This window comes from Myotis myotis, unplaced genomic scaffold (assembly GCF_014108235.1).
Source record: "Myotis myotis isolate mMyoMyo1 unplaced genomic scaffold, mMyoMyo1.p scaffold_m19_p_2, whole genome shotgun sequence".
Lineage (NCBI taxonomy): Eukaryota > Metazoa > Chordata > Mammalia > Chiroptera > Vespertilionidae > Myotis > Myotis myotis.
Genome location: NW_023416324.1, coordinates 15,338,107 through 15,351,334, shown reverse-complemented (window position 1 = coordinate 15,351,334; position 13,228 = coordinate 15,338,107). Strand labels below are relative to the sequence as shown.

The window sequence follows — 13,228 nt, the reverse complement described above, 5'->3', positions numbered from 1 at the left end:
GGTCTGAGACGAGGAGCAGGTAGCCTGGGGCAGGGGTTGACCAGCCCAGCCCCCTTCCACGTGACCCTGCCACATCACTCACCCCAGTACACCCACAGGAACTGACACACACACACAGGCCAATGATCGGAAACCATTTCCACAGACATCCCCTATGTGGAAACACCCCCACGTACACACTGACTTCCCCTTCCAGTCCTCACAGGGCCTCCAATAAAGCAATCTGATGATGCCTGCTGGGCTTGTGAAAGATACCTCCTAGAGCAGTGGTTCTCAACCTTCTGGCCCTTTAAATACAGTTCCTCATGTTGTGACCCAGCCATAAAATGATTTTCGTGGCTACTTCATAACTGTAATGCTGCTACTGTTATGAATCGTAATGTAAATATCTGATATGCAGGATGGTCTTAGGCGACCCCTGTGAAAGGGTCATTCGACCGCCAAAGGGGTCGCAACCCGCAGGTTGAGAACCGCTGTCCTAGAGGCTTCTCACTGCACCCAGCTTCTTCAGGCAGTTTAGAGGTTCGGACAGCCCTCAGCCACCCGACCCTTGAGTCCCTGAGAAGCAAAGGAAGATGATCTGTGGCGAGCAGGGTACAAGAAGGGGCAGCAGGAAGGAAACGGTCTCAGAGTGCCTTTGCTGAATGCTATGTGCGGGGCCCGTGAGGCCTCTGGGTGGCAGAAGGGGTAGGACAGGCACCAGACCACATCCCTTGGTTCCTGCCCCATTCCCCCCATAGATACTTCCTCTTATTTACTTCCTCCCACAAGGCAGCTGGGAGAGAAGACCAGAGACCCCGCCTGATCCCTGGTCCCTAGGGTTGTCACCCTGGGCCTCCCTCCACCAGCTACAGCCCAAGCCTACCTGCCAACCCCTGGCCCTAATGCATATCAACAGCCCCTTCCCCAGTGGGCAGCATCAGCAGGGCTTCCCAGGCACTGCCCCCTCCTGTAGGACAGAGGTCCCCCGACTTGTCTCCCCAGCATGCCTCTGGGCAGGTGAGGAGGGTTCCACAGTTTCCAGGCACCCTTGACGGGGAGCTGGCCTCAGGTACTAGGCCAGGACTGGCATGGAGTGACAATAATTTACTGGAGTAAGACTGTTCTTTCCTTCGGTCATTGCTGGTGTGGATTCTGCCACACCCTGCATCTCAGTCTCATTTCAGAGATGAGGAAACTAAACTCAGAAAGTGACTTGGCCAAGGCCACACGGTTAGAAAGGGGGAGAGCTAACAGCAAAATCCAAAGCCGACACTCCTCAGCATTTCATCACTGCCCTCCCTGCAAGGCCAGCCGGCGGCCTCCCATGTGGACATCACCCACAGCTCCTGGCGCCCTGCTCCATCCCCATGTCAGGAGCCACACACTAGGAAGCACACAGATTGAGGCAGATGCCGGCCTTGATCTCAGGTGGCTCCAAAAAATAAATACGTGATAACAAAACACAACTGCCGGCGACAGAGCTACAGTTAGTGCTGTGGATGCCCAGAGGCGGTGACTATCTGCCTAGGGCAGTGACGGCGAACCTATGACACGCCTGTCAGAGGTGACAAGCGAACTCATTTTTTTGGTTGATTTTTCTTTGTTAAATGGCATTTAAATATATAAAATAAATATCAAAAATATAAGTCTTTGTTTTACTATGGTTGCAAATATCAAAAAATTTCTATATGTGACACGGCACCAGCGTTAAGTTAGGGTTTTTCAAAATGCTGACAAGCCGAGCTCAAAAGGTTCGCCATCACTGGCCTAGGGTGAGGTCTGAAAACCTTCCAGAGAGAGGGCAGTCCAGCAGGACCCTGAGGAGGAACAGGAGTTGGCCAGACAGAAAGGAGGGAAAAAAGGCACATCATGTAGAGCAGTGGCTCTCAACCTTCTGGCCCTTTAAATACAGTTCCTCATGTGGTGACCCAACCATATAATTACTTTCGTTGCTACTTCATAACTGTAATGTTGCTACTGTTATGAATTGTAATGTAAATATCTGATATGCAGGATGGTCTTAGGCAATCCCTGTGAAAGGGTCGTTCGACCGCCAAAGGGGTCGCGACCCACAGGTTGAGAACCGCTAATGTAGAGAGCCGGGTGAAAGAGGCTTGAGGCCAGGAGTGCAGGGAGGGAAGTTAAGAACTGCTCACTCACTAGCTGAGCGCTCCCAGGCAAACTCTCTCTCTAGCTGAGCCTCAGTTTCCTCCTCTGTAAAACAGAAGTTAAAACGAGATGTTGTTTCTAGAAGCAAAATGGGCCACAGGGGCAGAGGAACACAGTCAACAGAACTTCTCCCTGGCATCGTGGACAGTCTTCCTGCTGCAGTGTCTCCTCTGGGCAGGTAGAAGGGACAGAGCCCCGCCACAGGGTCCCAGGTGCTGGGAGGGTGGGCTACCTGCCCTGGCCAATCTAAGGGAAGTTTTCCCCAACACCTGAGGCTCCCCAGGCTCCCCGAAGTCCACAGTCACATCCTGCCTGAGCTCCAGCCAGGGGCGCCAGAGGATCCGGAGGGATCAGAGTTTCATAAACAGGAAGAGAGGAGGGGAGGGGGGAGATGCTCAGCTCTCAAAATAGACCACAGGCACTTCAAAGGGGTCCAGCTCCGGAGATAGCCAGGGGAGGGGGCCTGGGGTGCCCAGTCTACCCCCAGGAAGGAAGGGAGGGTGAATGGAACCCCAATGTGCCTGAGGACACCAGGTGCACCCTGGGTACTGAAAAGATCCAGGGAGCTCTCACCCTAGATTTTTGTCTACACTATGGCTGCTAAACCCCAAATCTCCCTTTCTGCTCAAAACTAATAAAATAAAACAAGTATTGAACACCAACATTGTGCCTCACACTTTGTTAGATTTTTTTAACATATACACATCCCATGCCCTCCTCTGGATAGCCTTGTACAGGAAAAGCATCTGGGCCTCAGAGGAGCAAACCCCTCACCCAAGGTTATGAGGCAAACAGGAAAGAGGGACAGGATTCTGAACTCAGAATGCCTGACTCCCAAGTCCCCCTCCCACCTCTTCTCCAGCTGGAAGACCCAGTTTTCTCTCCAAGTGCCCAAATCCTGCCTTTTGAGGCCCAGCCAAATGCCAGCTCTATAGGGAAGATGGCCTGGTCCTCTACAGCCCACCCAGTGTTTCTTCCTCTGCCCTCCCTGGCAGTGATTGTCCATCTGGTCCACGCTCAGTCCTAAGCTCAGATGCCACTGACATGCTCACATCACCCTGCCGCTGAGAGAAATGTGGGCACTGGGAGGTGGTGCACTGCTCTGACCATTATGGGGCCTGGCACAGAATGGAAGTTCTGCATGCCTACAATTGTGTTTTTCCCCATCACAGTGCCCATCACATAGCTTTCCTGTCTCCACCTGCCCCCCTGAGAGCTCCCTGAGGGTGAGGATGTTGATTTCATTTTGGGTTTCCCCAGGGGCACAGCAGGGTGCCCTGAAAGTCTGATGAAGCAAATGATACACCAGCTCTTTGCCAGCTCATTCCACTACACAAAATGATGAGGTCATGAACACAGACTGAGCGCCCCCTGGTGTTTGAGCCCAGAAGTGGGCACTAGGGATACTGTGACGTTCTGGGGCAACAGAGAAGATGGATGAGGAGGTTGCTAGGAATAATGGAAGTTGGGGGTCATGGGGGACCCAATGTTCTTCCTCTACAGCACTGAGTGTTCCCTGCGCTGGGAGGAGTGTGGTCAAGCAGGATCTGACTACATTGCCCACCACCTATATGACCTTGGGCCTCAATTTTCTCATCTGTAAAATGGGAATAATAACAATATCTACCTCCAGGGCTGTTGTGAAAACTAAAGAGAACGTTCCCAGTGTGGTGCCAGGTGTGTATTAAGCTCTTTCTCTTCCTTTAAGTGGCATTCGAGGCTCTCCCCACCCTCTCCATCTCCAGCCTCATCATCCCACCCCAGAATTTTCTTCTCTAGAGTAGGAGTCATAGGCTTGGGATTAAAATGTAGGTTACCTGACTGGGTAAGCTTCTGTCCTCTCCCTACCAGCCACTCTAGCTCTTGGGATAAGAAGCTGTACTTACCACCAACATCCCCAAAGCTGCAACCCCAGAATATTAGCTCTAAGATATGTACATCCAGGTTCTTCCCTGGGCAGCTACTTCGTGGGAGGAGATTGTGCAGACATGGGGCTGAGCAAACCAAGGGGCCCAGTCCACACCACCTGCCTGGCTTCTGGTGGCCCAAGGTTGCCATAGTAACCACCAGAAGAGGAGGCAAGAGCCTATTTCTCTCACCCAGCCCTACCTCAAGCAGCTCAGCAACCTTATCTTAGGAGGCTGAGTCAAGACAAACATGGGGACCAGCCCTGGGTGTATCTCAAAGGTCGAGCCTATGGCAGGTCTGGTGCCCAGGCAGACCCAGGCTGGAGGGTGTGGCCACTAGTAAGAAGTGGATCTGAGCAAGGCCTTGGGGCATTCATGCTGCTGGTGCTGCAGTCACTGTGTACCAGGTAGTTACTATCTCATGTTCTTCACATCACACCTATGGGTAGGCACTGTTATCCGCAGTTTACAATGAGGAAATTAAGACTCAGAAGGGAGAAGAAGAGCCCTGGCCAGGGTGGCTCAGTTGACTGAGCGCTATCCCATGCACCAAAGGGTCACCAGTTCGATTCCTGGTCAGAGCGCATGCCTAGGTTGTGGGATCGATCCTCAGGGGGGGGCGTGCAGGAAGCAGCCGATCAATATTTCTCCCTCTCCCTTTCCCTCCCTCTCTCTCTAAAATAAGTAAAAACATTAAGGAAAAGGGGCGCTCGGCTGCATTGGCTTAGTGGTTGAGCGTTGTCCTATGAACCAGGAGGTTACGGTTTGATTCCCAGTCAGGATATATGCCTGGGTTTTGGACTCAATCCCCAGTGTGGGGCGTACAGGAGGCAGCCAATCAGTGATTCTCTCTGATCACTGATGTTTCTATATATATATCTCTCTCTCCCTTCCTCTTTAAAATCAATAAAATATATATAAAAAGGGGGAGAACAGCTCTGTGACCCCTCACAGTTGGGTATGGGAGGACCCAGGGGAAGCAGAGACAGCAAGGGTGAGGGGACAGCCTCATGCTGGGAGTTGGGAGCCCTGAGAAATGGTCTGTGTGCCCATTTCTCTAGCATCACATACCCAGATGATTCCAGGCCCTTGTCAGGCCCACCTGACGTGAGCCTCTCCCCACACCCCTTCAGCCCTCTCCTCACAGTCAGCCCAGATGCCAAGAGTAAATAAACTAAGGAAGTGCCCTAGCCTGGGTGATGGGTAACCAGAGTTCTAGCATGGATTCTGCTCTGGCCCTGTCTGGGCCACTGTTCTCTCACCTAAGAAACAGGAAGGTTGGAGCAACTGATCTCCATGCACAGGGTTGCCTCGGGGATTAACTGGGATCAGAGAAGAAAGGCTGAGCTGGGAAAGAGGGGAGAGGCCAGGACTCTCACACCCAGGTGGGATGCGGGCAGGCCTCCCTCCCTCCTCCTCCATGGCCAGGCACACAGTGCCCCCTTCACAGAACTTGGCCCAGGATGCTAGCCCTGGCCCTCACCTTGGATGACTGAAGGCCAGCTTCTTCCCCAGGTGCCTGTCCATTCTGGAAAAGAGAAGAGAGATTATGGAACATTGTCAGGGTTTATCAGCGTGGGACAGAGCAAAGATAGACCCGTGTGTCCCCCCATCCTTGGCTGTTTCAAATAGCTAGGGAGGACTTGGAGGTGGGGCAGGAGTTCTGAATGGGTCTCCCAACTCCACTTGCACAGCGAGAGCACAGGTGCCAAGCCCTCCTGCAACAGCCTCTCACCATCCAGGTAGTACATTTCTCGAAACTCCCTCCCTCAACTCTCTGCCCAGCCAACATCTATCTTTGAAAGCCCAGATTAGATGTCATCTCCTCCCAATGCCAGTTCTGCCAGAGACAAACTATAACTTTGTACCAATTGCAAACAGCCTTGGTTTCCTGATCTGTAATATGGGGGTAGTTATAGCCACTTCCCAGAGGTGCTGCAAGGGTAGGAATAGATGAAGTCTGGGAAATATCCAGCCCAGAGACAGTGGCTACCCTGGCCTTGCCCCCTCTGAGACCCCTATCCTGCCAGGCAGAACCACTACTGGCTCACTCTGCCCCCGCATTCCTTCATTGTACCACTTGTCACATTGCAAAAACTATTTTTAAAAAAATATTGTTATTGATTTCAAAGAGGAAGGGAGAGGGAGAAAGAGATAGACACATCAGTGATGACAGAGAATCATCGATCGGCTGCCTCCTGTGTGCCCCCCACTGGGGATGGGGCCCACAACCCAGGCATGTGCCCTGACGGGGAATTGAAGCATGGCCTCATGGTTCAGAGGTTGATGCTCAACTACTGAGCCACACCAGCTGGGCTGCAAAGACTATTTACACACAGGCCTGCCCTTCCGAATAAATGGGAGTGCCAGGAGGGCAGCAATTAGGGCTCCGTGCTAACAGCTGCTCTCTTCCAAGCCCCTCCCACATGTCAGGCACTGGGCTCAGTGCCTCACACCTGTGGCATAATTAAATCCTCATGACCTGGGAGGGAAGCCCTAGCCCCATTTGGCAGAGGAAAAAATTGAGGCCAAGGGGCCTAGTAACGACACCTAAGGTCACACAACTGGTAAGTGGGGATTCAAATTCTGGTCTCTGACACCCAGGAGATGCTCAAAAGAGGTCTATTAAAGAGCAGCCCACATCCCAGGCAGGGAACTTCCTGCAGAGGGGTGGACACTGGAGTCAATCTCTGAGCAGTCCTGCCTGCTTTTTCCAGTCCCCAGACTTCACACTCAGGTGGACATTATTCACCCTAGGGCAAGCATGTCAAACTCGTGGCCGACGGGCTGCATGCCTCGTTTATTTAAATAAATGAGTTTGACATGTTTGCCCGGCCTAGAGTATACCAAACCCAGCCCAGTCTTGTGATACAAGGTGATTACTTTTATCTGGAACTTGGGGAGCTGAATGGAGCTGTCCCCACTCTTCCTTGCACAGCAAGAGTGTGGTGAGGCAGACAGAGGCTCCTAATAGCTAGGAAGACCCAGCCGAGGGCAGGTCAGGACTTTGGAGCCAGTGGCTGGGTCCACAGGGCAGCTGTGGCTTTGCTTGGCAGCAGCAGGCACAGCTGTGTTCTGCCCATTACATAATCTCCCTGCCCCTGGAACAGCTTCCCTCCGCCGCTTCCAGGACATCCTGCCCCCTGAGCCCCTTTAATGCCCCTAATCCTCCCCAGGGCCAGTGTTCTGCAGGCCCCTCCACACGCACATACACATACATGCTGTCATCTCTCAGCCCCCTGGGGAGAAGGGCCAGGTTGATCAGGGCCCAGGGGGAGGAGGCAGGATGCATCTGTAGCTTGAGCTCCACTTCACCCAACAGTCTAGACCAGGGGTGGGCAAACTTTTTGACTCGAGGGCCACAATGGGTTCTTAAACAGGACCGGAGGGCCAGAACAAAAGCATGGATGGAGTGTTTGTGTGAACTAATATAAATTCAAAGTAAACATCATTACATAAAAGGGTACGGTCTTTTTTTTTTTTTTTTAGTTTTATTCATTTCAAACGGGCCGGATCCGGCCCGCGGGCCGTAGTTTGCCCACGGCTGGTCTAGACTCTTGATAGAATTCCCACAGATGTCTCAACAGCCTACACACAGCTCCTTGCCCAACCTTCCCCCATTCAAACCTTCAACCTTCGTAAAACTCAGCTGTGATCATTGCACTTGAGCCATTAATTTCCTCGGTCACTCACTCACTACTTATTGAGAACCTTCTATGTATCAGGCCCCAAACCCTTCCATGTCTTCCCACTGCCTGCAGAATACAGTCCCAGCTCCCTGGCACAGCTTTCGAAGCTATCATTTCCAACTACCCAACACAAGTGATTAAGAACATGGGTTCAGGCCTGGCCAGCGTGGCTCAGTGGTTGAGTGTCGACCTATGAACCAGGAGGTCACGGTTCGATTCCCAGTCAGGGCACATGCCTGGGTTGTGGGCTCGATCCCCAGTGTGGGGCATGCAGGAGGCAGCCAATCAATGATTCTCTCTCATCATTGATGTTTCTCCCTCTTTCTTCCTCTCTGAAATCAACAAAAATATATTTAGAAAAGAATAAAAAAGTACATGGGCGCTGGAACCTAACCTTGTGGGTTCAAATTCTGTATTCTGTACCACCTACATCACCCTGAGGTTACTTCATTTCCTAGGGCTTCAGGCCTCATCTGTGAAATGGGGACAAGAGTAATGTGCCACATCGGGTGGCTGTAAGAAGCAAACAAAATAGTCTATAAATATCTATCCCTGGCAGGCATGGACTGGGTCCATAAACAATAGTCATCATTATTCTGAAGCTAAACTGATCGACCTGAAACCCTGGACCGGCCAGCTTATTTCATGCTGCTGAGCATTTGCATGATGGCTCACTTCTTCTACCAAGAAAACCTTTCCTGCCTTGTCACTCTGGCTAATTCCCAGGACTCACTTCAAATGCCATCTCTTCTGTCCACACAGCCTCGAGTGCTTTCCTCACTCCTCTGCATCCCACAGCACTGAGGAAGTTGCAGGTTCAACTCAGGAAGGAGCCCTGGCTTTGTCTGTCACCATATCCTTGACACCCAGCTCAAGATGCAGCACATAGTACGTCAGATCAAAGCTCAACCCAGCAAAGAGAGCAGGGAGCCCAGAATAGGCTCTATCACTCCCATTTTCCAGACAAGGCTCAGGGAGTGAAGGGACCCACTGAGGTCCCTCGGTTAGCAGGCAACGGACATGGGGCCATAACCCAAAGTCCCCTCCCAAATGAGGGAGGGGAGGAGGCAGTGGGTGTACCCAGAGGTGTGGGCTTACTGAGCAGTGACCTGGGTGCTTCAGGGGATCCACAGGCCCTGTGTGGCTGCCTCCAGTCCCAGGGTCTCTGGCCTGGGTGCATCCTCATAGAACCCCACATCTGTAAGAGCTGACACATAAAGTCTCTAGAAGGAAATGGCAGCCCTGGAGAAAAGACTAGGAGTACAAAAAAGACCACAGGTGAGCTTCCCCCTCAGAGCCAGGGTCCACACAGGGAAGACAGGGTTCATTTGTCCTGACCTGACTGCTGCATGGATGGCAGAAAGAGCACAGCTCGGCAGCCACAGAGATACAGCTGCTAATCCTAGCTCTGCCAGCCACTCACTTCAACCTTGGGTCTGTCACATCATTTCTCTGGGCCTCCGTTCCTTCATCTATACCACGAAAGCAGGTCTGTCTTATACACAGCTGCATCCTGTTGCTTGGAATAGTACTTGTCACATGATAAGTGCTCAATAAATATTTGCTGAATGAATGAATGAATGAATGAATGGAAGGGGACAATGATGCTGACCTTGCAGAATACTGAATGAAGGACCTTGTCTAAAAGGTCTGGTACAGCCGAAACCGGTTTGGCTCAGTGGATAGAGCGTCGGCCTGCGGACTGAAAGGTCCCAGGTTCGATTCCGGTCAAGGGCATGTACCTGGGCATCCCCGGTGGGGGATGTGCAGGAGGCGGCTGGTCGATGTTTCTCTCTCATCGATGTTTCTGACTCTCTATCTCTCTCCCTTCCTCTCTGTAAAAAATCAATAAAAAATATATTAAAAATAAATAAATAAATAAAAGGTCTGGTACAGCTGCCCTGGCCAGGTGGCTAAGTTGGTTTAGGAGCATCGTCCTGTACATGAAAAGGTTGCGGGTTTGATTCCCGGTCAGGGCACATACCTAGGTTGTAGGTTCAGTCCCTGGTCAGGATGCATATGGGGTGGGGAAGGGGCGAGGGCAGCCAATTGATGTTTCTCTCTCACAATGATGTTTCTTTCTCTCTCTCTCAAATCAATAAACATATATTCTTGCCCTAGCCCGTTTGGCTCAGTGGATAGAGTGTCGGCTTGCAGACTGAAGGGTCCTGGGTTCGAACCCAGTGAAGGGCACATGCCTGGGTTGCGGGCTCAATCCCCAGTGTGGGCCGTGCAGGAGGCAGCTGATTAATGATTCTCTCTCATAATTGATGTTTCTATCTCTCTCTCCCTCTCCCTCTCTGAAATTAATAAAAATATATTTTAAAAATAAAAATAAAAACATATTCTGGGGTGAAGATTTTTTTAAAAAGTCTGATACAGGAAGGACCCTTCAGCTTCTTAAGAGGATGGAGATCCACCCTTCTCCCTCTTTCTCAAAGAGCACTGTTCATGGGGACAGTTGCCCAGGGCCCCCAACCATTGTACCCCTTCCCAAGAAGTCAGAGATAGGCTCTAACAGGCAATCTTCCTTCCCACTCAAGCAGCTCTGTTTTGGGAAGAAGGGCCCAGGGCAGCGTCTGGAGAAGCCAGGCAGCAGATGGACAAAGACAGCACGTGCCCCGCAGGCAGGAAGCAGCCCCAGGAGCTGGGTTCAGAGCCCAGCATTGGCAGCTCTGCCCGATGCTGGAGGCTGGGGGCCAGGTGCCAGAGCTGGCTGGCACAATCCATCCTCGGCAAAGGCTGGACAGGGGCTTTTCAGGATGAGGAGAGTCTGCCAACATCCGGAGCCTCTCTCGGAGTACCTTCCACCTGGGCCAGTTTGATCCCAACCCTTCCCCATCCTTGAGCCTCCCCACACTTGAGAGACCTGGGTTCCAGTACTAACTCTGACATTAATTCATAGGCCAGTTCTTTCTGAGTTCAGTTGTCTCAAATGAAAATGGGGGTAATATTCCCGACCTTGAGAAGTTGTTATGAGAGTTATTTAAATATGAGAATTAATTATGAAGCAGGGTGGGCGGCACACAGTAAAGCTCTGTAGATGGCAGGGCTGGGACTGGGGACAAGGTTACTTCTTTCAGCAAAGTCAGGGAAGGCCCAGGCAGAATCCTCCCCACACTTCCAAGGAGTTTGCTCCACCTGGGCCACACCCTGAGCCAGGCCCTGCCTCCCAGCAGCCCATTTTCAGCAGCGTCATTGGGAGGGCAGGGCAGTCCAGATCCCAGGCCTCTACCAAATGCCCCCACCAGGCCCTTGTCTATCTCCTGCCCGGCCTGGAGCCAGAGGCAGTGCCTATACCTGCAGGTCAGACTGCTGTATCGCTTACATGTCACCTGGGCTAAGAACAGGGAGGCCCTGTTCTCCAGTGAGAACAGCCCAACCCATGCTCTGGCTGCCCCATGGCTCCTGTTACCCAAACAATAACATCCATTTGCCTGGCACCTCCATGGAGCGGGGGAGGGGGAGAATGGGCAGCAGTACCCAGGGCTCTGCACCCAGGAAGCAGAAGCAAAAACCCAGCCCTGGCCACTGAAGAAACAGGAGGCCCAGAGAGGCTAAGGACTGACTAAGGGTCACACAGCATTTCCAAGGTAAAGCTCCTGGAGAAATCATTTCCCCGCCCCCCACCCACTTCCTGCCCCAATCCCAGGAACTAAGCCAGTTTTCTCCTTTCACAGAGTTCACATGCAGTAGTACTCAAAACTGAGTTGAGTTTCCTATTAAAAACCTGGCCCCCTGATTAAGCTGGCCCCTGCCCCAGGATTCCCTAAGGAAAGCAGGAAGTTTGTGCCCTGGACTGGGAATCAGGCTCCTAGGTGTCTGCCCTCCCTATCTCCAAGGTAAGTCCTCGGGTTAAGTTCCTCCCTGGCCTCTCCCAATCTACCACCTCTAGAAAGGCCGAGGTTACAGGGGGGTGGAATCCACCTCAGAGCGCCCACCCCAGACCCTAGTGACCCAGACCTGGGGTAGGGGGGAAGGAGTAATAGGGGATGCAGAGGGCAGTGTAAGGTGAGTCAGCGAGAGAGAACTTCCAAGAGCATGCAGGGCCTGTAAAAACCCTGTGGCAGGGATCCCAGAGCAATTTACTCCAAATTGCGCCTTCAGGTTGCTTACCTAATCCTGCCTCACCCACCCTCCAACAGCCAGTGTCAGCCATGACCATCCCTTTAAAGGGGCAGCACACCTTGGATGCTAGGGACCAAGGGTTCTCACTCTGATCTCAACCTGTGACCCTGAGAGACAAGGCCCTTGGTGGCTGCCTCAGGTAAGAGAGGGCTGGGAAGGGCACCTAGGCAGGGGAGTCGCCTTGGCTCCGGGGCTCAGTGAGGTCTTCTCACCCTCCCTTCACATCCCCCCATCTCCTTCCGAAAAGGAGTATCACCAGCCTCCCAACTTGAGGCTGCAGAGAAAATTTTCTTGACCTGTTGGTTCAGGGGCTTGACCTTGACCCTGGGGTCAAAGGACACAGGAAGAGCTGGCCTCCTGCATGCTTAGGGCCTGGCACCACAGAATCCTCAGAGCAGGGCAGGAGCTGCTTCTGGGAGAGGCTAGGCTGGCAGAGGCCAAACTCTCCACGGGCCCAGGGGCCCTGCCCATGGGAGGGGGCACCAGAGGGCAGCAGGCACCAAGGTCCTCCCCTCTCCAGGAATAATCTTCACAAGGTCCAAGAGCTTTTTACACTCTCTTCTCCACAATCTGGGGCAGGGGACGCGGGTGTCCTCTGGCCCTAGCCTCAGGGCAAAGAAAACCAAGAGTTTCAGACCAGCGGTGTCACCTCACATCCCATAACTGCCAAGGGTCAAGGGGGACAATCCTGCTAGGGTCCGCAGCGGAGAAGCGGGGAAGGGGAGGGCGCTGGGAGGCGTCAAGGAGAAGTGGGGGGCGGAGGGGGCCATGATCCTTGTCTCATAGAATCCCAGACATCAGGCACCCGGCCCTGCCCGTCTGCGCTAATGGAGGAAGCCCCGACAGCTCCCGGCATGGGTCCTAGGTGTGCGGTGCGAGGGAGGCCAGTGCTCAGCGCCCCACCGGATCCCCTCTCCGGCGCTTGGCGGAACTGTCCTTCTCTTGCACACACCCGAGGCAGAGGGGGGTGGAGCCGAAGAAGGGGCAAGGGATCGCAGGGCACTCGCGCCCTCGCGGGCACCCGCCACACTGCAGAGGCGCCGCGAGCTGCCCCGCCTCTGCGGGGACCCGGGATCGTCGGCCGCCGGCGCCGGTTCCCCACCCGGCTCACTCACCTCCGGGTCCAGCGGCACCAGCTCCATGAGCGGCCAGGGCTCCTTGAGCTGAGCGAGCGGCATCGCGCCGCCGCCGGGCCGCTCGCGCTCCTCCGGCGGCCCTGGCCACGCCGCCTCCGGGGTCCGGGGTCCCCGACTCTGAGCCCCTGCGCCCCCGCCCGAGACCCTCGCGCTCCGGCAGGGCCGTCCGCGCCGCCGCCGCCGCGGCACTCGCACTTCGGCTCCCTCCGTCACCCGG

At 53.6% G+C, this 13,228-nt stretch overlaps 1 protein-coding gene across 2 annotated transcripts in view; it reads right to left on the bottom strand.

Moving 5' to 3' along the window:
- RPS6KA1 (ribosomal protein S6 kinase A1) overlaps nt 1–13,228 on the bottom strand; it is a 40,868-nt gene extending 27,640 nt beyond the window's left edge. The window contains exons 1-2 of one of the 2 annotated variants that reach the window (XM_036348689.1): nt 12,991–13,228; nt 5,542–5,586 (exon numbers count right to left, since the gene is read on the bottom strand). In XM_036348689.1, the coding sequence (XP_036204582.1) occupies nt 5,542–5,586; nt 12,991–13,053 (108 nt within the window). In that variant the 5' untranslated portion in view covers nt 13,054–13,228. The remainder of the gene's footprint in view (nt 1–5,541; nt 5,587–12,990) is intronic. The other variant, XM_036348690.1, reaches the window with a different exon arrangement.